Genomic DNA, 25,782 nt, shown 5'->3' with positions numbered 1-25,782 from the left:
AAGCAATGTGGAAAAGGAACACAATCAAGCCATTAGCATTCACAAATTATATCCTATCACGGGTTTGTAACTTTGCTTTAATTCTTCAGTATCTTATACATATTCTCTCTGGTACTACTGTGTACTTTGTTTTTGGGTCGTGAAATCAGTGATATGACAATTATGGGGAATTGTGTTCCCCTTGTGGGATTAAACCGACTGCAGTAAAAAAATGTAATGCTTTACTTTTGGTCGTTAAGTCTCGTAAAATAGCGATCATAATAATATGTCCAATCATAATTATTCGGCAGGGTGGATGAACCTTCAGAGAATTGCACATGGCGTCTCCAGGATTGTACTGCAAAATTTAGGCCAAAATGCAGTTCTGTCTTCTTAGTTGTTAATTGCGCCACTTGTTGTCAAAATATTTGAGTACCTCTAGGAAAGTAATTCTCACGGGAGATGTTTCAAAGAAAAAATAGTAATGTAAAAAAAAGGCTTCATCCACCTATTTTGACAAAAGCGTGAAAAGTTACATAATTACCAGAACTGGCTGTTAACGAGACACTTAATATAACATTTTCAATTAACTTACATCAGTTTTTCTTTTCATTTTTAAGAGAATCAAGTCCCGGATGTTATACTGTGACGTCAGAAATGACGTTGGAGGGCGGTCTACGAACCAGCCACGTTTATCACAGGGGTATAAAGTAGCACACAGTTCATAGCAAAGTGAGTTGTATCTCGTACAAACTGATAGCCTCATGCTGATCATTCAGCCAGTCATTTCTCCAATTCAGCGTGTGATGTCGTGTCCACCCACCGAGAACGATGCCTATGGATAGAGGCGGGGTTGACAAGCGCACCACAATTACCGACTAACGATGAGATAAGCACCTGGTCAATGAGCGACACAACTAACCATATAACGTCGGTGAAAGCACATCGGAATACACTAGGCACTGTACACTTTACGGAGCACGAACGCGCGTCACACACTCAGCCGTACCTGTCCATTCGAGGCGGTGTATCACATTGTCTACAGCCTCTTTACGAACACGTTCTATTTATCATTTTCAAACTCATTTATTTCTTCACTTCGTTCTTGTTGCTGATCCGTAAACCTTGCCTCGCGATTACTGACTGGAAAGCTTATTTCCTATATTTCTTCGAACGTGAATATCGCATCGGCTTGGTTTAAAACACAGGTACCTTACAGGGACGAAGGACGGTTTACTGACAGCGTGTGAAGAGACTACCTCCATCACCGGGGATTGCCGGCACAAAGCAGGACTGAGATTTCACTCACCGGAAAAACAAAATACAGAGACTAAAATATTCAATACGAGGAGAGCACTTTACAGATTGAAGTACTGTACAGAATTTCACCGGGAGCTACATCTCGTAAAAATGTTGATTGTAAATGTCATTTTCGAGATATATAACATTTTTCGTCGATTGTTCAACATTTTATATATCTGCTGAGAGCCAGCATCCTTGACACTAGAATCTATGTCACGTATGACACCTGTTATACAGCAGGTTGCTGACACAACTATTGAACTATTTCATCACAAACCGAAGATTTCAACTGAGACGCTTACTGCATGTTTCCTTTTTCTTTTCTTGTGTAAGAATTTGTAAAATACTAAGAAATATTGACAGCCACGGGAAAAGGCATCGACAGCGAGCTTTTGAAATAGCATAAAAAATCCTTTGAAAATCCCTGGGAGTACTTAACCTTGCCTTAACGTCTCAAGAAAGCTTCGCCGCTACCCTGTGAGTGATATCTGTAATGCGACAGGTACCACTGACTTCCTGTCAAGTAATTTGATCAAGTGAAGATTTCCGACAGTGATCTTGGACTGATTATCAGCTAATCCGTAGCTTTGAACTCAACTCATACGGGATTTCTAGAGACAATATGTCAAAAATAATTGAAACCGACAATTCTACCGCCTATAACATCTCGTTGAGCAACTTTCCGTTCTTTTACGATGACGATTACAACGAATCCAAGAGCAGCAATTTCACGTCGGACTCGGACCACCCGGTCTTCCTGGAAACTTGGCTGATGCCGTTGATATTCGCGTTGATATTTCTAATCGGTACGACTGGGAACTTCCTTGTAATATTCGTGATCCTGAAGCACAAACGAATGCGGACAGCTACAAACTACTACATTCTTAGTCTGGCTATTACAGATTTTTCCTTTCTCCTCTTCTGTGTTCCGTTCACTGCATCAATATACGCTACCCAATGGCACTTCGGAAATTTGATGTGCAAGTTCAGTTACTACCTTATGAGCGTAAGTAATTACTATTACTATTACTATTTTATCAAATGTCACGAGGTGAAATGTATGTGTAATAAAGAATACTGCAACATAAGTATCGAAATAACTTGAACGTTATACACATGCATTTACACACGTCCACGGGAAATATCTTTCTAAGATAAACTTTAAGTGTGTCATCTTTTCTTTTGTAGAACCGTACCTGGGATTCTTGTGCCCATAATAAAGATATGGTATTGCTGTCAAATTTATCGTGAGGATATTTGAGAGGGATATTGTGTAATTTCATTATATTTCTATTCGAGAACAAATTACCGTAATATTTGGAATTCCAACAAATGTATCGCCTATAGGCATCAATACATATCATAATCTCTTTGTATTACACAATAGGTATGTATACCTATCAATTACGTGGGGAAAGGAATTTGCAGCAGCGATTAATTTAGTTTTATTGCAGTAATCACAGTCATGGAGAGCTATTCACTTTTTACAAGCTTTCCATTTGCAAGTGCTGTTTGTGTGAACATATAAAATCACAATCGGCCGCTCGTAACGACGAGTCATTTCAGTGCTCTATTCCCAGCCTCTTCCAGTCTACTGTGCGTGAAATACTAACCCGAATAGAATAGTTCATATAGTTGCGTTGCAAAATGTGGGGTCAACAAACACATGCACATATAATTGAACGGGCCTGACATTAGCTTTTCTAGTTTTTTGTTCTAGACTTGTTTATTACCCATATATTGTCACGACCGTGCGTCGTGATGTCGTACAATACTTCCTCCAGCGTTGTTTTGGATACTTTACGTGATTTTTCTTGCGTCGTGACGTCAGATTCGAACGAAACATTTCATCTCGTTTTGTTCTTAAGCCTCGAACAAAATTTGAATATAATCATTATCAGAATCGCCAACTAGAAATTGCTCTACAGAGATTTTTTTTTGCCCCTAGAGTGCAGTAAACATGCTTGCATATCAGGCAGAGAAATTCAATTGTTTCTCATTTTTCATTTCAGCTTATCAGAAAGGTGAAAGAGGTAAATAGTCATATCAATTTCTTAAGGCTAAATATGACTTATTCTGATGATAGTTCACATGTGGGCGTATAAAACAGAAAACAATGATTTTATAAGCTTTATAGACGTACAATTTCTTATCTCAAATGGATAATACTTCAAATTCTCATCCCCTGATAATCATTCCAAATCCTAGCCGATATCAACGATCAAGGGATTAAAAACGACGATTAAACTTATGATCATCGTTTTGAAAGTTTTAGACCTTAAAAAAATTTAAAAAGTGTAGGACATCTAAGATTTCTAATCGAACTATCGTGCTGTAGTACATGTTATTGTGTAGCGTTGAACAATGTACAAGTAATTTACTGCGCACGCCCAATGTGATTGTCCATGACGTACCTTCGTCTGCGATGACGCCAAATAGTTTCAAAGGTTACCGCCAGAAGATGAAAGTTCCCCGTTTCTCTCCCGAGCCGCTCTTCTTTAAGCTGCTTCTAAAGAATAAAGCGAGTACTAATTTAACGTAACTAATTTGTTGCCGTCTGTCAGTACCGCTGTGCAGAGGTCAGACACGCAGAGTTAAGGTGCTTCTGTATATTCAATAATAAACTATCCAGTATTACCAATAACGAAACTTTGCGGATCCAGAATAGACTACACTTGAACGCTTATTTGTCTGTCGTTTAAGCAAAAGGAGTATCGATAGTTTTTATATATAAATATATACATATATACATATATATTTATTACATAAATACGTGCAAATCTTCACTTGTGTGATGTCAAACAGGGTAGATCAATAACCCATAAGACTTATCACCCCTTGTTCTACCGAACTATTTTTTTCTCTCTACTGTTCGACTGTTCCTGTCAATCCTACGCTACGCGTAAATGCACACACTACATTACACACGTATCCTTAGGTGGCATGAGTCTGCTACGTAGAGGTACATTTATTTTTATTCAATAAATTTTATTCTATCTAAAAATCATGTCGACTATGAATGTAGCAGCCGGCAAGCTTACGTCGAGCGCAGAGCTCCAAACTTAACACATCCCGAGCAAATATGATTAAAATGACGGAACAAATGTCGCATTCACACAAACATTACTTTTGTAACTTTTTAAACTAAATTTGATATTACGTGTACATCGCAAGGTTACAACCGATAATTTTGGTTGAGAAACCACAGCACAGTATAACCTGCACCGTGTAAGTAAGCTTGACCTCGCAACAGGTCACGCGATTACGTAATTTGCTTAGCCGTCGGACGCCATTTTTTTATGCGCAATGAAGAGAAAAGTACGATGAAACGATGCAGTATTCGTAAAATTTGATTAAAAATTGTAGGAAAATATGTGGAAAAACTAATCAAATTATGTGATAAATATATAATCTCACGAAATCATTGTTTAACTTTACGTCATAATACTCCCCGTATGATTCCGCGGACTACAATTCTCGCTCGAATTGCATTATGACGTTAAACTAACATGTATATGTGTTTATATATATATATATATATATATATATATATATATATATATATATATATATATATATATATATATATATATATATATATATATATATATATATATATATATATATATATATAATTTAACAGAGGTATTGGTAGCTACTATTTTAACTGAATTGGCATTTCCTTTCTGCGAATCCAAGAAACTACCATAGAGGTAAAGTGTCCTGACACATGTCATGTTATGACTTCCTGTTTTGAAAGAGCGAGATGTCTTGATTCTGGTATATTGTAAATATTCATTCTAGAGACGATTACTCACATTATTTAACAAATGTTAACGTGGTATGATAATTAGAATTAATATATCAATATGGTTAGGGGGAATAGAGGCCAAGATTGACTCGATTAATCTTTCCATGTTAATATATATTTTATAATCCCGAGTCTCTTTTGCGCTCTTATTTATCACTTATCCATTATTCATTTAGTCAAATGTAATAGTTTTGTTCCATTATTGATGATTTAGCAACAATAATTCAATCTACAAGGAATCTCCCCGATTGATTGCATGTATACATATATTGGTGCGCTGCTTTGATGTATATATATGTTGGTGCCCCTTTAATGAGGGGAAAAGCTATCAATCTCGGAAGGTGACAACGTTTGTATGCATAACTCATCAAATAACTGAAGTAATTTATGTCTATGTCAAGTTTAAGTGTTAAAGGTTTTTATAGAAAGGTTGTTTTTATCTGTGTGAAAAATAAGGTAACTTCACATCTGCTGTCGCTATATAGTTGAGTTCACACTGTTGACCTTGTAGAATGCTTATTTCCCCAGTCTAAGAGAAGAAAACTTGGGTATGCATAATAACAAAATATATGCATGTAATTGCCAATTTGGATTATGACTAACTTTGCATAATATTTTCAGAGTTACTATTCTTTAATATCTACATAAACAAATGTAGAAAGTTTCTACACAACGACTTTGGTTTATTTGCGCATGCCATTCATATGCCTGGATTACATTGTTACTATATAAGCAGATTTTTAAACTCGTGCACAACTGTTGGTATTGAGAGAAGGTCAAAACATAATAAAGAGACGTATACAATATTTTTACAGCTTGTTAATACGTGAACACGGTCGACTTGTTACAAATTATACATATACTTCAAACCGTATTGAGGAATGTATGTAATTCCACACCGTATCTCCTGGGCCCTGTTAAAATGCCGTTATGCGATAACCAATTTAAAATCAGTGCACATTGTGGTAGCAATGATTTGAAAAGATGAATGGCTATACAAAGTGTGTCATGTTTACTTGTCTGCTCAAATTTGCCGTCGTTGTACTCCGCGTACGCTTAAATGACTCTTTGTCGCACTTCATTTATCACATTTGATGGTCTGGCTGAAGATGGCCTTATTTTATTGTCATGTGGTATATTCGATCATCCTGAACTTGTTGTGACTGCAGTTTACAGACGGACTCTTCCATAAAAGCATAACGCATCTATTCACAACATTGATTACGATTATGACAGGGCCTCCAACTGTAAATGTTACTGATGTACAAGACAAGAAGACCCCAAATTGAGTGACGTCCACCAGTGGGTGTTCCTTGGGACTTGTCACGCGCATTCCCATACTGTAAATAAACATGTTATTGACAGAACAATGTCATAACAAACCTTATTAACATTCAATTGAACGTGTACGTTTAGTTTTTCATTTAACGTATGGAAGTACACGACACATCAACGAAGGAAATGTGGAAGGCTATTGGGTATGTAGCAACGAATACTAATTGCATTTTAATGGACTTATACAAATGTGTTGTCTTTTTAATGCATTTCGTGAATTGGCAAATATGTTTTACAATCTAATTTATCACAGGCATGGGGAATAAGGAGCTATACACTTATCTAGCTAAACTTCAGTAGGGTGTATATATTGTGTGTACATACATACATACATACATACATACATACATACATACATACACACATACACACATACACACATACATACTATACATACATACATACATACATACATACATACATACATACAGACATACATACATACATAAGTATGTATGTATGTATGTATGTATGTATGCATGCATGTATGTACGTAAGTACGTACGTACGTACGTACGTACGTACGTATATACGTACATCGACAGACAACTCCAGACAGAAACACGGACGTGCAAACATGTCCAAAGTAAGAGAAATGATATTGTAAGCCGTGCACACGTATCCTTGCATCAACACACGGGTCGTATGCTTTGGGATATGTACTTTGCAATTTATTTCACAAGACGGATTTTCTTCTGTGACTCAAAATTTACGAGCCGATCGCACGTGTCCGCCTTAAGCATACTCATTAAAATACAAGTGCAATAACCGGTATGACAAGGATATAAACTTAGTAATCCAGTTAGTTTTAATTATCGTTACAAAAACGTGCAATAAAATAATTCTGGTAGCATAATGCTATGTTATCTCCAAATCCCAGTGTTGACAAGTGACAATAATAGATTATCAACGTACTCATTTTCGAGAAGCATGACACACATTTTTGTAAATCTCACTATCTCGATCATTCATAAAGAAGACGAATTTCTGTCAGAACTATCAAGATACTGTGATTGACTCTGTGGTGCATCCCCGCAGTCACTATTTCAAGAAGCAGGTTGATCCAGATAGAGGAATAAAGCCTGGAGATAAAGATTATCCTAATGTTAATAACATCAACTGAACCGTTCGATCTTTGCTTTTGGTGAACATCATATGATAGTAATTACACTTTGCCCAAGGGCAGACATAATTCTCTAGTTCACGATTGTTCTCTTCTCTTGTGCATTCTTGGATTGTTAGTATAGGCAATTGTGTGCATAGTAAAAAGCTTGTGTTTAAGTAAACGTGCAAGATTGGTCAGCTTATTGTGTGTTTAAAACTTTTAATCTTGTGCTAGAATCTAACAATCCTAACTCCTGTTGATGTGTTTAAGGCGTGAAATTACAAGAGTACGGGTATGGATATATATTTGTGTAACGGCAATGCAATATGAAATACAGCAGTTGTGATGTGAACTATGGATAGTGGGATTTGACTTCACGGAGAAATATATCTTGGAATAATTTTCAAATAATTTACTGATTGAAATAAAGATCAGATTCGTCTTATTTTCAATCTGTCGAAATATCTGTATGCATGTAAAGCCAAGCGAAAACATGCGTCTATAACTGGCGTCACTTTCGAATAGCCGAAGTTTTGATAGTATTGACTATAACACACAATCGTAGAAATTGTCAATAATACAGCCACTTAAATCTATATTTTGTATATAAATAAATTGACCACCATTGAGTACAACGTTTTTACCCGAGTGGTTATCACTTAAATATTCGACTTAAATATTCCATCGTAATAACAATGAGTGTCAATTAACGAGGAATCATGTACTGTGTATGTTTCCAGGTCGAGAGTGTGTTTTGAGGAGTAGTTTTTTTTATGATAGTACATGAACGAACCAAGATGAGAATAGTTCAAGGCAAATGGATGACATAAAGACATTTACACATAGTGATTGAGGAAATGTCCCATTAAACTGGCACGCACCTTTCTAAATTGTGATCATAAGTCAAGGGATATACAGTACGCATCATCCATTACTATCATGCTCGCAGATTTGCGATTTTGGCAGAACGTTTCCACTGCATATTACAAAGGGCGAGATGTTCTTGACTTGGATTCTACCTAATATACATACATACATATATACATACATATATACATACATATATACACACACACGCGCGCGCGCACGCACGCACGCACGCACTCACACGCACACGCACACATACCTACCTACCTACCTACCTACCTACCTACCTACCTACCTACATACATACATACATACATACATACATACATACATACATACATACATACATACATGAAACAACAATTCAGCTATATACCTGCAAGCTAAACGAGGAATGCAGCTAAAATTATTGAGGTCGCATCTTTATGAAAAGAAAAGTTTTATCAGAGTTAACTTTTTTGTGTTTTTCTTCATTCTTACCTATTTGTACTGCCAATGTATTGACTTTTGTTGAAAGTGACATATAAGCCCGAGGGGCTGGTAGGAACTAATTCATGTCACAATAATAAAATAATCTATCACTAATACTACTGCTGCTACTATCACCACCACCACCACCACCATTACCACCACTACTACTACTACTACTACTACTACTACTACTACTACTACTACTACTACTACTACTACTACTACTACTACTACTGCTGCTGCTGCTGCTACTACTACTACTACTACTACTACTACTACTACTACTACTACTACTACTACTACTACTACTACTACTACTGCTACTGCTGCTGCTGCTGCTGCTGTTGCTGCTGCTGGTGCTGGTGCTGGTGCTGGTTCTGCAAGCGAGCTGCTTCTACAGCAATGCAAAGTTACACGTCTCTATTAGGAAAGTTCTGAAAATGATATACAGTGATTAGTAAGCATTCAAGTGGCTTATCGTATGATCTCAAGTAAGACGACAATTTATGGAAAACGACTTTACCTAGCAGAGATTCAAGGAAAATAATGCAATTCAATTACCCTATTCATTGGTGTATGACCTCCCAGAGGTACTTTACTAGTCGACAAATTTCCGGATACTTGAGTTCATATGGCAGGGAGAGTAGGCGGTTTTTTTCTTATATTTCCTCGAAACAAAATTGTTTACTGTCCATTTGAAGTACTTGGCTTTACAAATCATGACCAGTTTGAAAAAAACGCACAGGTAATGAATAAATTGTAAGTTGGCAGTCGTAAATATCATTCTTTATGGCCTCCCTACTTAATGGATGTTTTTATAGTATCGTCTATGGCAATAACATACCGAACGATATCGATGTTTGATCATAGTGTGTCTGTGCCAACCTTTTTCTAAATTATGGATGTATCTTGTCCTGTCTTTTTACAGGTAACGGTGCAGGCAACGTGTATTACTCTGACTGCAATGATGGTGGATCGTTACTATGCCATCGCTCACCCACTGAAGTCTCTGAAGACAAGAACACCGACAGTAGCAATGATGGTGAGCGCGGGAGTATGGCTCGGTGAGTGGGCATGGTTATCTTATCGCTTTTATCTGTGACGATACTGTTTTCGCTGCTTTCAGCTTGTACGTCACATCCGGATTGTGCAAAACGCTCTTGAAAGAGAGGCTCTTGCTCTATTGGTGGTCTGGGCGCTGCTCTTTCCGTATTTCACTGTGCGTTTCAGGGAATCATAAGTCCCGCCTGCAACTTTTAAATCCTGAACACATACCAGTGACAGGACTAAAGTGCAAATGTTATGTCAGTGTTTGTTTCAATTGAGAAACGAAAATCTGAAGCTGATAATCATATCATTACCACTGCCTTCTTAACTTTGTGCAACAATAAGTACACATGGATGAGATTTCCATGTAAGGTAACCCCATTTAAAATAACAGAATTAATGCACTTCTTGAAAATGACCATTTTGGGACTTAATTGGACAATCTGGGACGAGAAAATTATAGAGACCAAGACTAGCCAACATGATTGAAATATCCCGAGATCCAAGTATTGATATAATAAACAACATTACACAATCGAGAAAACACAGGATAGTAGGTCACATAATGTAAATAGAGAGACAAAGAAAACATAGCAGTTTATAAACATGATTTATCATGAACTCGACTCCATGAATCTTATCCATACATGTAAATAGTATACCCCTGGTAATCAAGATAAATACATTTAATATCACAAAAAAGTTAACCTCTGCTCTCACGGTCAAAGTATTAGAATTGAAGACGTTATCAATACTGAAAACAGTAAAGGAATATCTTAAGGATCTATTCTAGAGTAACTGTAAATTGCTTGACCCAAGGTCAATGGTAACTCATAAAGTGGATATTCTAACTAAGATTTTCATCATAGATATGTTCTATAAAAATATCGTTATAAATCACAGTAATGATATAGTCCTGCAATAAGAGTAAATGGACTGGAACCCGGGACTAGAACTCAGTACGATGGATAGCAATAGTGCCATGCCGTGTATTTACAGTGTCTCTCGTTTTGCAAGGGTATGACTGGAACTCGTCCGTAGGTTTATTTTTATTACAATCAATCAACGTTCAATTCCTTTTTTAAGCTAGAGCTCCGAGTTATTGATTATTGTGTTTATGATTTTAATGGGTCAACGGGATAAAGGGGAGGCGACTTGTAAAAAGCATGAGGTCACGTATATAATTCTGTTGCTCTTTTTTCAAAAGAGAAAACCTTAATGATATTAAGATAAACCCTTGTGAGCTTTTTACTTTCCGTCGTAAAAAAGGAAGTGACGACCTCATTGTTAATACCTGTGGTAATCACAGGAAATCAAGAAACATTGGTAGGGTTACATCGACTTTGTACGTGAGTAATAAGATTGAACGCCTAAAAGGTGCAATTGGGGATGGAAATAGGTGAGACGGGTATCATAAAGCACCCATGCGGAATATAGAAACGACAATACTATTACAACGCCTCCTGACCTGGGATTTTCCGTCTTAAAATTGTCCCCACGAGTCCCTTTGTGAGAAAAAGAGATATCTTTGAAGGATTATCAGACTACCTTCATACGCAGGAAGAAATAAAATTTAGACTGCTCCATGCTAATTCGAAACCATGTAATGTTTCAAATACTTGTAGAAGTCCCCATCGACTACGCATAAAACAGTCTCTATAACATCTTTTAAGACTAACAGAACTCCCATAAGGTGATAGAGAACTGCACTGGACTACATGAAGACTGCAATCTGACTTAATTACCTCTTTATATGTTTATGGCTGGAGAAGATACGAAAATCAACAAGTAACATTAGGTGTTACCAGACGGAAAGAAACAATAATTCAAAACCACATCCTTACACACTATAAATGAAACAAAAAAGTGAAACAATATGACAATTTGACATTTCTGCTGGCCTCCTGTATTCGATATTTTGTCTCTGTACATTTGTATGTTTTGTGCAGTAGGGACCTGAAGGCTTACAACTCTAAGATACCTGTTTTTGTGACATTTTGCGATTTTTTTAGGAAGCATGGGAGTGAGTTGATGTGGGAGGGTTCAGAGCTTTTTTTACTTTTAAAAAATACGTTGTCCTGTTCACTAGAACCAAATTATCTAAACATGATGTTCTCAATCCTGAAAATTAAACAGTGGGACAATCTTTAGTGATTTTGCCCACGTATATGTATATAACACGGTATCGAGACTGCTAAGTGTCAGATATACATTTGGCCGGGCGTCATACTGACATTTAAAGTAATAGTCGCTGGTAGGTTATGAAACAGAAGGGCAAGCATCAGCGTCACTCAATTGTAATATGTCAGAGAACACTTAGCGCTGCCGTGCACCATTTACCACATTATCTCGTTTATAGCGTGGCACTTTTGTCACCTAACCAAAAGGAAACAAATTTCCCAATATCATGGAAGCTGCGAAAGGTGAACTAAATGGAAGAAATAATATTCTCTAAGTGACTGACATCTTTTTCAGATGTTTTCCCGCTTGCCATAGTCATGACAGCTACACGGATGTTAAAAGGAGGTCGAGGAAAACTCAGTAAACTCAGAGGATAAAAAAAATATTGAAAGTAAAATCCATTCTTTGCTCAATCAAATGTGGAGCAGCTCAGGAGGTACTTGACATTTGTTTGCGCCAACAATGCGTTTTACTTTCTGTATTTTGTTATAGCATCTCCTGAGCTGCTCCGTGATTACATAAAAAACAACACAAAATCACGTCTAGCATATAGGCCTATATAAAAAAGCTTTTATCCCGTCGCTTCTGTTTGATCTCGATAGTTAATGTAAATGTGTGACAAGTGTCAACGAGACGTGAATAGAAATAGGCTGTTTATTCTGTTGACGTTTCTGTTGTTTGTACAGTGTGACAGGATCGCATTTATCTTCTAGTGCAGTCAAAAGGCCAACAATGAGCTATCTCTAGGCTGCATATCATCATTATCGAAGATTTCACAGACAGTTTGGGATAAGTGAATGGGCAGACAGACAGACAGACAGACAGACAGACAGACAGACAGACAGACAGACAGACAGACAGACAGACAGACAGACAGACAGACAGACAGACAGACAGACAGACAGACAGACAGACAGACTGTTCCTTAAAATCACTGGATATCAACTTCAACCTTTCCGTCGGGTTGAATTGATAATAAGGTATTCTTAATATGTGACAAAATGCAAGAATATGGTATATTTTGCAAATTTAAATTGGCAAAGGAGTCCAAAAATCTAGTTATTCGGCATCTTGTCGAGTCCGTCTCGGGATTTGTGTGGTGTTGATAAATGTCACAATTCTATGAAACTACTCGAGTAAATTCCATATTGAAAGCATTGATTAAAATGGGAAGATGACGAATCAAGAGTTTATGAATCAAAAGTGCGACCCTTTGAGATCACAAGTGATGTAATTGATATTCAATAATATGTCCATAACAAAAATTAAATGGCTTAGCAATAGTGTATTCAGCTAGTCAAAGACTCGGTGCCTTCTTCATTTCTGATTGACGTGAGGAAAACAACGCAAAAGCTTCTTGCCAGTTTATTAAAGCATTAGCAGAACAAAAAGCTTCAAAGTTTTCATTATACCCCTGACCTGTTTCACCAAACCTGCCACACCTAACACAACTGTCAGATACTGTAGTCCAATTATGCACATTTCTTTTACTTCGCGACCTTCGTATTGGCAACCGAATAAGTAGCCATATTTGTCATACGAATGTGAATGACCAAGTTGGGGGTTATCTCTTCGATGAAGACTTGTCGAAACTAATTCATGGCATTCGAATAAACTATGCTGAACTCATTGGTGTTCTAGATCTTCTGAACTATTTTGCAATCTTGTAGTGAATCATGTATCATTCCATTAGCACATTTGCTGTCCTATCTACAGAAGGGAAATCAAATATTAAAAACGTGTATATTGAATCCAGTGTAACTGATGAGTCAAGAGAAATTACCACTTCTGGGATATTGCTGTCTTCATCTATATAGTTCGTCTATATATTTATCTAGAGGTGAGACCTAGGTTTTTTCTAGGTAATAAAGTAAGGGTGAAGTATTGAAGTTTGCGGGCTTTAAATTAACCACAAAGGAATTTCTAGATCTGTTCAACCCATTTTGTTATCTTGCTCACTGCCATCCTGCCCAAAAATCAAAAATCCAAATTGGCGTTTTGTATGCATTACTGCATTTCATTATTGAGATATAAGTATATCAACGACTATTTTAGTCCTATCATGAGCGCTAAAACTTGTGGGCGGTAAGTCGTGATATTTCTATGTCGTTTATAGTTACGTTTTGACTCCTCTGCATCGTAAAAAACAGAAGCTGCGACTGACATTAAAACGAACACAAAGATAGGATGTTGAATATAAAGAAAACATGAGAAAATACTGATTGTGTGGCTTGATAGTGCACGACTTGACTGCATGGTTCACAAGTTACGCGAGATTTACACACGATTTTACATACTGGAGACGACGGAGGTACTTTTCTGCCAGACAGACTAGGGATGCTTTTTAATGGCTGGGAATCATTGATAATGTACGTATACATTGAGGCCGATGTCGTCATTGATATCCTTACGTATTAAATGCTCAAGGTCTCATTTTATAATGCTAGTCCGTTGACATCTTAAGTAATCCGATGCTTGTTTATACATCAACTGCAATTTCTGAGAACTCGTTTCATTTGAAAATGAAGCTGGAGACGACATTATGTAAACCTCAGTTCTGTAGGCATTGTACCTATGTACTGTGTAGTACCATCACCAGAGATTTAGTTGAAACATTGCCCGTACCAACATCCCAGCTAAAGGCACCTGATTCGAAAAGAATTGTCAAAAAGACAATTCAAGTCTGCTGAAGACACAAGAATATAATGACGTAATCGTTAACCAAGGGGACACATATCTTTCTCTAAGAGTTGGTGACGCATTGAAAGAAGTGGCAGGAATTGTGGTATTAGGAGACACAGATATTCAAATGGACATTAATGTAATATGACAGTCGCATCTATAAGTCCTATTTTTTAATATTGACTTTTAGTATTTGATAATTTGGATAACCTGATTCATACATTTCAAGTAGATATTTTAATGTGACTGAAACGAGAATTTTTAAGAAACAAATATGAAACAAACTTCATCAAAAAGATATCAAAAGTAATTGGGACGTCTGTATGATTAGTAAATCCCATTTAGGAAATGTTGGCACATTATCAGATAAAGCGCTAGAAAAAGTGTTGTGCAATTCCATCTTATTTTCTCTTGTGGCCTAACAAGGTTTATCTGTTTGTATTCAATTTGGATCAATACTATTTGAAATAATGTACACATACATGTACGTAATACAACTATACAATATATATGACCAACAGTTTATCGGAAGGACAGTCAGTTTTTATGAGCTATCGGTCATTATGCCCGTCAGTGATTTTCTCTTAAGTTTCATCCTGTATGAACACCAATAACTCTCTAAACAAAATATGTGCATAATGACCAATTAGTTCAATAAAATTGAGTCGTGGTGTGGTCAGATATATACCATGCATAAGAGTACATAGAAAAGATGGTGATCTCAAGAAAATCATTACCTCAGATAAGACGCGGATGATTGTTGGATTATCCGCCCCTTTCAAAGCATTTGCTTACATACTTCATTTCCGTGAACCTCAGTCGAGGATTGATCATGCAATGCAGCGTGTACTTGTCTAGTCAAAGGTTGTTAAAAGATAATAACAGATACGAACTTTTCATCACAAAGCTATTACTAACGTGGGCATTTTGATTGTTGCCGTTAGCATAGCTCTGCCCCAGATGAGAGAAATTCATTGAAAAGGAAATAAGACCAAACATTATCGTGGCCAGACACAAAGTTAAGCTTTCCTGGAAGCATAATATCCATCTTTCCTGTTAATGAATGCATTTTGATGAGAATAGCCTAACTGATCAAACAAGCTATCTCTTTAGTGATCACGACACCGGTGTATCTTTATCAACTGCCACGCCTTCATCTAGTTCAATCGTCAGATGTTTTTTGTCCTACTAATTACATCTGCATTATTAAAGCATTAAAACGACTGGTGATACGTAGGCGTGTGTGGAGGCGGGAGGGCTAGGTAGTTCGTTATGGGTAGGTTAATTGATTGATTGATTGATTGATTGATTGATTGATTGATTGATTGATTGATTGATTGATTGATTGATTGATTGATTGATTGTTTGACTGACTGACTGACTGACTGACTGACTGACTGACTGACTGACTGACAGACTTGCTGGCTAGCTGGCTGGCTAGCTGGCTGGGTGACTGACTGACTGACTGACTGACTGACTGACTGACTGACTGACTGACTGACTGGATGGTTGGTTGGTTGGTTGGTTGGTTGTTGATTAATTGGTTGGTTGGTTGGTTGGTTGGTTGGTTGGATGGTTGGTTGGTTGGTTGGTTGGTTGGTTGATTGATTGATTGATTGATTGATTGATTGATTGATTGATTGATTGATTGATTGATTGATTGATTGATTGATTGATTGATTGATTGATTGATTGATTGATTGATTGAGAATAAAAAACATCGCGTCGTCACTTTAGACAAAATGTCCTGACCAGAAACAATTCTTTTATTTTGGCCTTAGCTACCTGGGTGGGCCTCATCCATATACAATGTAGAACTTAAAAGAAATAAGATGAGATAATGATTTCGTTAACGTAATGTTTCACACTGCTATCGTCAGACACTTTATACATTCCAGCAAACATTGTAACGTTCCTAATGTCCTTATACTAGTATTGGAATTCACTCCTATCTCTCCTTGTAGCCGAGTGTATAGATTGATCGGGGTCATTACATCAAATATTTCGATTTCTTCAGCAGCCTTGAATTATCTGCATCAATCATACATAGTGTTTTCCCGCCAGACAGATGTTACACCTTTTTGTCTTGTCGGCATACGTATGGGTGACATTAGACCAATTAATACTGTACAGCTGCCCATTTACCAAAGTTTGCACAAATGTTGTTTTCGGAACGGTATGCTGTTTGCAAAATTATGTTTAAATGAGCACATGTTGGTGTAACGTGTTGTAACTTACTCTTCTGGACTTTTAGTATCTTCCTTGATATTTCTCCTTACTTTAGCGGTTTGAACAACGCTGTCGCCTTGGCAGTTCCCACTGAGTGGATTATATATATATATATATATATATATATATATATATATATATATATATATATATATATATATATATATATATAGATACATACATACATACATACATACATACATACATACATACATACATACATACATACATACATACATACATACATACATACATACATACATATGAATATGAATATGAGTGTCTCGCTGGAGAGAACAGTGCTAGATGCAAATATTAGTAGCAGAGCATTATATAGACTTAATTCAAAAGAATAAGGATGTAATAAGTCGTTACTCAGAGTTTCACGCCTCGAGCGATCATCAGACAACATATATATATATATATATATATATATATATATATATATATATATATATATATATATATATATATATATATATATAACTCGGTGAGTATCAATCTGCTAAGACAGTGCTCTATACCGCAGTGGCAGAGCGTAATAGTTTTGGTAAAAAACTACATATATATATATATATATATATATATATATATATATATATATATATATATATATATATATATATATATATATATATATATATATATATATATATATATATATATATATATATCCACTATGTCGACTGTCGGCTTGGCAGTTCTCATTGACTGGACAACCTTATAAAACATCAATGTTATAATATATACCTTACTTTATGTAAATTTAAATCTTCAATATAGTGGCCTTGAAAATCCTATTTTAAGTTCACAGGTAACAGTTTGATAGGTCCAAAATGTTGTTTACTTCGTGAAATCGTCCATGTTGCCTAATGGTGACAGATTGGCGGTATAAACAGACAATGAGGTTGGTGTCATTGATTTTAACTTAGTTTGTGAAACGTGCAGTTGACAGACCTTTATCCTTACTTTGCACCTGAGGTCAACGTCACTGTTTTTATCACGACCTTGTTCTTTTAAAGAGGAATAAGACAAGGTCACAATTCAAATAGTCCAATATCTTAATCTATGATGGCACGTAAAATATTTGACGATGTTTGTCATCAATCAGTACGTATCAGATGTCCATCAGTTGTTCAGAGCTACAGCGTACTGAGCTGATGGTGCAGTACTATTGAGACGTTTACATGATTGAATGGGCTCACTCGTCTTATTACCTTGTCCTTCCCAGATGGTAGTACAAGCAACTTCAGTGATTCAAATACCCCCCCCCCCGTTACTCCCAGATGGTAGTACAAGCAACTTCAATGATTCAAATACCCCCCGTCACTCCCAGATGGTAGTACAAGCAACTTCAATGATTCAAATATCCCCCCACCCTAGTCCTTCCCAGACGGTAGTACAAGCAACTTCAATGATTCAAATACCCCCGTCACTCCCAGACGGTGATACAGGCAACTTCAGTGATTCAAATATCCCCCCCACCCTAGTCCTTCCCAGACGGTAGTACAAGCAACTTCAATGATTCAAATACCCCCGTCACTCCCCGATGGTAGTACAAGCAACTCCAATGATTCAAAAACCCCTCCAGTCCTTCCCAGACAGTAATACAAGCAACTTCAATGATTCAAATCCCCCCCCCCCACGAAGTCATGAATAATAAAATTGATCCATGACTTTAATTAATTACCGATATCCTCTGTAATGAATTTCCTATGTTCGTTGTGATTGATAAAGGTGAAGTCTGTTTATCTGACGTGTGTCAGGCTAAGTGCTGGTGTTGTTTGTCACATTATAGCTTTCTGTAGCTTCATGTCAGCTACTCCACTAAAATCACTGATTCAGGTGACGGATAACACCATTACATTACCGGGTCCTCTTGACGATTGTGTTCTTTTCCGCTGGCAAGATTCGGATTTGATGTAAAAGTGTGACTCTCTACTATACAATGTACGTGACAGAAGGTCTTTACAGATACAGTGTATATAGCGCGAAGAAATTCCAACTCTAATGGGCCTATACATTGCTTACAGCTGCTGCAAAGCGCATGCGTGGTAAAATCATTTACTTTAATCTCGTGGTCTGCGCTGATAAGTGGCTTCATTAATTTCTGTATCGAATATGTTCTATAAACATTTTAGGGATATAAGAAAAGGTTAGAAACTAAAGAGTGTATGCATTCAGCTGTTGATTGGTGAAATCTGAATATGAAAGGATAAAAATGCTTAGTGCGTCCTTCTGCACTGTTTTACAGGTCAGATTACATGTTATGCTCCTGAGGTGCAGAAGTTTCCAAATCAGATACTTTATTCACTAAATGCTATGAAATTGGATGTTAACTGTCTAGTACGGTACTTCACTCTTCAATAAAATAAACAAAATGTTCATCGTGCAAAGTGGTGCGTATTACACCTCATCATTTCTAGTCAAGGTCCTAACTTTTCGTAACTTCTGTTTTATAGGCTGAACAGAACAAAAAATAAAAACTACATTTTTTTTCCAATCGTGTATATGTACTCCTCCAGTCTGATTTTGGTCAAAGATGACCGTGGTTATCCACCTCTCAGTAATTAGTCGGCAAATTCCCAAGTCTTTATCTGTGTTAAAGCTGCGCTCTACATAGACACTTATCTCCACAGGTTACTCACGACTCCTGGATGTTAACTGTCTAGTACGGTACTTCACTCTTCAATAAAATAAACAAAATGTTCATCGTGCAAAGTGGTGCGTATGAATATAAAGTATTCAATTTTACCACCCCTTTTAATAATCAATGTCAGAAGTCGTTATTTTATAAATATTCTGTTTTACAGATTTAAGTGACTCTAATGTCAAGTTTTACTTTGAAAACACCAAAGATAGACGACGAAATGTGTTAACCGTTATCAGCAGATATATTTGCTTGCGTAGATTTTTGTCGCAAAGTGTGGCTTGGCTGTGTGTATTCGTCAAGATGAATAGTGACGCCTTTAAGGCGACCAGATGTCACCATGCACGCAGGTTTAAAAATTGAAGAATTTGGTCCTCGGATGACAAGTTTAACTTTTTAATAGGCCAATAAAAAGTCTGCTTTCACCACTAATGGCAGCAATTGTCACAATGATAGACACAAATACAGTCGGTAGTTAAGGTTGATATAGATAAATTGGAACTTAAACATGAATTGAGTACTATGAATAAATAAAAAACCTGGAAAGATATCCTGTATTGTCAAGTAGTGTACATACATACATACATACATACATACATACATACATACATACATACATACATACATACATACATACATACATACATACATACACACACACACACACACACACACACACACACACACACACACACACACACATACATACATACATACATACATACATACATACATACATACATACATACATACATATACATATGTAAAACCATAATTATAACCTTCTTGAAACCAAACAGGAAATCTACCGTGAAATAAACACTGAATCAACTCACATTTACAGAGGTCACAGTTTATATTGTACATTTCGATCGAGTTGTAAAAAACAACGTTTTAGTAAATGTGCTGTCATGGGGAATGCAGATTTGAATTCGACAAAACGTAATGACCTGTAGTAAACACTATGAAGTTAACGTTGATGAAATTTCAGACTACAGCGTACAGTTCTGATGTCCCAAATTCAATGTGTGCAGCTAAGCGTGAATGGAATCATTCATAATTAGAAATAAAATTGGGGATATCAACAGTCAACGTACCTAGATCCTCTTTATATGGCCATTAAATGTGTCTTATTTAACTTTATCACTTTAATATTACACCTCATCATTTCTAGTCAAGGTCCTGACATTTCGTAACTTCTGTTTGATAGGCTGAACAGAACAAAAAAATAAAAACTACACTTTTTTTTTTCAATCGTGTATATGTACTCCTTCAGTCTGAAATTGGTCAAAGATGACCGTGGTTATCCACCTCTCCGTAATTAGTCGGCAAATTCCCAAGCCTTTATCTGTGTTAAAGCTGCGCTCTACATAGACACTTATCTCCACAGGTTACTCACGACTCCTGGTAAAACGTGTGATTGAATATCAGACAAAAGTGTTAGTGCTCGTAATAGAAAAGCCTCGGGAATTCTTTCGCATGGGAGCAATGTTGTCGATAAATCGATGCCGAAGCCTTTCCACGTTGTTGGAGGATTAGCCAAAGTGTTATATTATACAGTTGTTGTGTACGATAGTGTTGTTACCTGTAATTTACTTGTTACAAGTCTGTATTGATTTATGCAATGTATGACTCAACATCGACGTTTCATCGCATGTGATGTAATGAAATAACATTTGTTTTCATATAAACTTACATTGCTATTCGACTAATAGTGGTAATAGATATGTTGTCCGGTTTTTATATTATGTGTGACCTGTGATTACAAATGTTCAGAATGTTCACAATGCTGTAGGTACTCATTCTGAAGACATGCATTCCATCTTGTCGGATATGGTGACTGATTATAAATGCATTCCAACCCCAACCCACCACCCAAAGGAAATTGAGGGAGGTGCACTTTTGGAAAGCCTAATCGGGGGCCGGGGACGATCACAATTTACAAATCCTCTGCCCCTCGCCCATGCAATTACTGAAGGCATCCTTACTTCAAGACCTGAAAAGTACGATAGTTTCGGTACTCACGCGTACACTTTTACCCAATGATATTGTTGCCATTCCTTCTAACTCGTTTGATCTTATCTTGTGAGTTGTTAAAAGGTTGCGATTGTACAATTTAAACATCTTTCGTTTTATTACACTTGTTCTAACACAGCTATAAATCTAAATTATTGTTTTATATTTTTAGATGTGATATGATATGATAAGTTTATCAGGTATAATAAAATGTCATATATTTATAATGTATAAGATTATGATTGATGATACAAGCGACATTATATATGTACATATTGTCATGATATGACATGATATATGATATGGTATGATATGATATGATATATGATATATAATACATGACATGACATATGATATGATATGATATGATATGGTATGATATGATATGATATGATATGATATGATATGATATGATATGATACGATACGGTATGATATGATATGATATGATATGATATGATATGATATGATATGATATGATATGATATGATATGATATGATATGATATGATATGATATGATATGATATGATATGATATATGAGGATATGATACATGGTGATATTGTTTATGATATTGTAATCGTTTCCGTCAAATTGCTACCTTTTCATCTCACTGATTTATTCTTTCATTCTTCTCACAGTGTCCCTAGCTTGTTGCGTACCGGCTGCACTGTACAGGGAAGTGGTTGAAATGGATTGGTATGGTTATCGGCCATTTTGTATCGAAACATGGCCGAATAACGCATGGGCTATCGGCTGGTACGTCTACATGTTTATCGCTGCCTACCTCGCTCCACTATTAACCATATCAGTCTGTATGGGAATGATACTTCGTTTGGTATGGAATTCATCCTCGCTTTTCTACAGGACGCAGTCTAAGGCTCAACAAGCCAGACAACGTCAGAAGATCCGTAAAACACGAATGGTATGCGTGGTGGTTCTCGTCTTCGCCGGTTGTTGGTTGCCAATACACATCATTAATATTTGGCAGAGAGTAGATGTAAAATTTCCTCACGAAAACCTGATTATGTTCGGGTTCCAATTATTCTCAAATTGTTTGTCCTATGCTAACTCCTGCCTCAACCCAATAATCTATGCCTTCATGAGTGATAACTTTAGACGTCGTTTTAAAGAAGTGTTCTACTGTTGTTGTGCCCCAGCGTCGGGGAGTCTACGATTCCGCGACCGGCCAGGAACTATCACGATGGCGATGACCGACGGCAAGTACTGTAATTCGCAAGGTAACACCAGTGTGAAGCGACGAATCAGTACCCCACAGACAGACACAACACCGTGTGACCCCTCCAGTACAAATCCAGACACTAATGATAATGAAGACACCGATATTAATAATATAGATGAAGATATGCCAACAGTTATAAAAAACGACGAAAAGTTACTACCACGGTCCATATTGGTTTAAAGACGTTTTGGAGAAGCAAAACATGGCAAACCTACATTTTTTTCCAATCGAGACAACCGTCAACATTGAATGTGTGAACCTTTCGTGGCTTATTGGAATGAAAAATGAATAGTTAATTTACTAATTTGCAGAGTTATGCAGTTTAAGGGCAGGCGAATATCTTTATCATTCCGAAGCCATAATTATATAATATATTCATCAGTCCCATTTTCAGTTGCTCCTCCGGGTTTTTTTTCAACAGCACGCTTAGAGAAGTACAAGCGTTAATGTACATTTCTAAACAATTTGTATGTTAAAAAAATTAAAATTTTATGTTTTCAATTTTCTTTCATTGCTTGCAACAATCCAATCTCAGTACGTACACTAAACGTTTAAGTTATACACCGATACTAGTCCAAAGATTAAGTCCTGTCCATATTTTGAACGACTTGTGTGGATGTTTATATTGATCCTCTTCAGAAGACACGGTACGTACAAAGCTGTCACCTACATCTATAATCTACTCCAAACGTAATACACCTAAGGTGTTCAATCTCTTTGTTCAGCTAACACGAATCTGCTTTCTATAAAATTCGTGAACAATCCCTATGTGTTTCTTTACCTTCTTGGAATTCTTTAAGGCAAGCATAAAATCTGAACATTTTCAATAACAAACTAAAAACATTTCTGTTAAAACAAGCATTCGGTGTGAAACGAACCTTTCGGTGCCATTGAACAAATCTAATCTATGGTATTGGAGGATGGCGTGATAGAAATTATTTTTGATTGATTGATTGATTGATTGATATGATAATTGATATATTGATTGATTGGTTGGTTGATAGCTAGCTAGCTAGATTGAGTGAGTGAGTGAGTGAGTGAGTGAGTGAGTGAGTGAGTGAGTGAGTGAGTGAGTGAGTGAGTGAGTGAGTGAGTGAGTGAGTGAGCGAGCGGGGGTGGGTGGGTGGACGGGCGGGCGGGCGGATGACTGACTGACTGGTTGGTTGGTTGGTTGGTTGGTTGGTTGGTTGGTTGATTGATTGATTGATTGATTGATTGATTGATTAATTGATTGATTGATATCGACAGTTGTGCACTGCAACAAGTCTAATATCTACAGAACGTTTTCATCAGCAATGAAAGACGAAAATAGACACGAATCGGCACAGTTGTTATTTAGTTAACGTAGGCCTATGTGCTACACGTTTATTGAAAATAAAAGACATTGTACATGTTACCCTTATTCCATTAATACAGGGGTCTGTTGTATGGAATGTTCTCATTGCTTGTAACAAGCAAAGTTATCAAGAATAGTATCGAATTGTTATAGCTAATTTGACTAGGGGAAGTTATACCATACAAGTTGTGCTCTGACTAGGACTGCTAAAGCCTGGACAAATACAAACGCCACCATTGGCAATAATGAGTTAGATAATAACATCTCAACAAACATGCACTGATGTAACTTTACCTTTGCAAAATTTGTTCAAGGACGATCCCATAAAAATCCTTCTCGTTATGTGTGTTTGTATGTATATATACTGTTATTATATTGAGTAACGAGGAGAGAAATTCACATTATATAACCTTTTATCGTAGAATGTCTTGATTTGATAGGTCGGAGTAGGCTGTTTTAATAAAGCTGGAATCGTTCATAAAAAAAATAGTGTGAAGGATATTGTAGTTTGTTTTATTACAACATAGCCAAAGCTTTGTTTCTTATGTATAGTTTTTAAGATGAGATGTTATCTTCGCAACCGTGCTAGAAGAACTGTCTTAATGTATATAGTATGTTTGTATTCTTTCCCTGTGGACCACTTTGATACACTTGCTGTGGCAGCTTTGTTCAGGAAATAAATGTAATACCGAAAATATATATATCAGTGTTTCTTATTGAAAGAGATGTGGTAATGGAGAGATGGGAGATATATAGAACAGACAGACAGACAGACAGACAGACAGACAGACAGACAGACAGACAGACAGACAGACAGAGTGGGATTGTATGGGATGGAGAAGAGTGGGAAGGGAGGATAAGAAGGGGAGAAAACGCAGAGAGAGTAAGAAAAGAGAGAGAAAACACTAAGCATAGTGTACAGAGAGGGACAGATACATAAGAGAAAACATTACTTTTTAAGCTCGCGATATAATGAAGAAACCTGTCCCCGGCCAGCATTACAAAAATATGACAAAGTGGCATATTTATGATATCAAGTTACAAATATGAAGAAAAGAACCCCAACTACAGTCATGACGATCAAAATAAGATATGAATATCTATAAAGAGAACATGAACTAAAACGAAAACCCCGCACTCTGTAGATTAGTATTGCTAATACACCATGTATAGTAGTGTACTTGTTACACTTATTTTTCGTGTTTATGACACTCGTGTGTATCATTTTTGAAATTAAATGAGACCGCAATAGTTTGTCATGTAGGTGTTTATTGCTTATATTGCAAGTAGTATGTGAGATAGATTACTAAATACACATACACTTTGTTTCATGTGTCTTTATCTGTCTGTACCTGTGTCTTTGTCTGTATCTGTGTCTTTGTCTGTATCTGTGTCTGTATCTGTCTGTGTCTGTATCTGTGTCTGTGTCTGTGTCTGTATCTGTGTCGGTATGTGTCAAATATTTATTGTTCTTAAAGGCCACCGGGCCAAATCGCACATTTACAAAAAACGAGCAAAATATTTTAATT

At 36.6% G+C, this 25,782-nt stretch overlaps 1 protein-coding gene across 1 annotated transcript; it reads left to right on the top strand.

Moving 5' to 3' along the window:
- The first annotated feature begins 1,903 nt into the window (after positions 1–1,903).
- LOC144434350 (G-protein coupled receptor 54-like) lies at positions 1,904–23,178 on the top strand. The gene is made up of 3 exons (XM_078122801.1): positions 1,904–2,287; positions 9,799–9,934; positions 22,316–23,178. Exons 1-3 carry the CDS (start codon positions 1,904–1,906, stop codon positions 23,095–23,097), a joined length of 1,302 nt encoding a protein of 433 aa, XP_077978927.1. The 3' UTR covers positions 23,098–23,178.
- Positions 23,179–25,782: the final 2,604 nt, after the last annotated feature.

The sequence above is a fragment of the Glandiceps talaboti genome, chromosome 4, assembly GCF_964340395.1.
Source record: "Glandiceps talaboti chromosome 4, keGlaTala1.1, whole genome shotgun sequence".
Lineage (NCBI taxonomy): Eukaryota > Metazoa > Hemichordata > Enteropneusta > Spengelidae > Glandiceps > Glandiceps talaboti.
The sequence above is the reverse complement of the archived record's forward strand: the minus strand, read 5'-3'. Positions and strand labels throughout refer to the sequence as shown.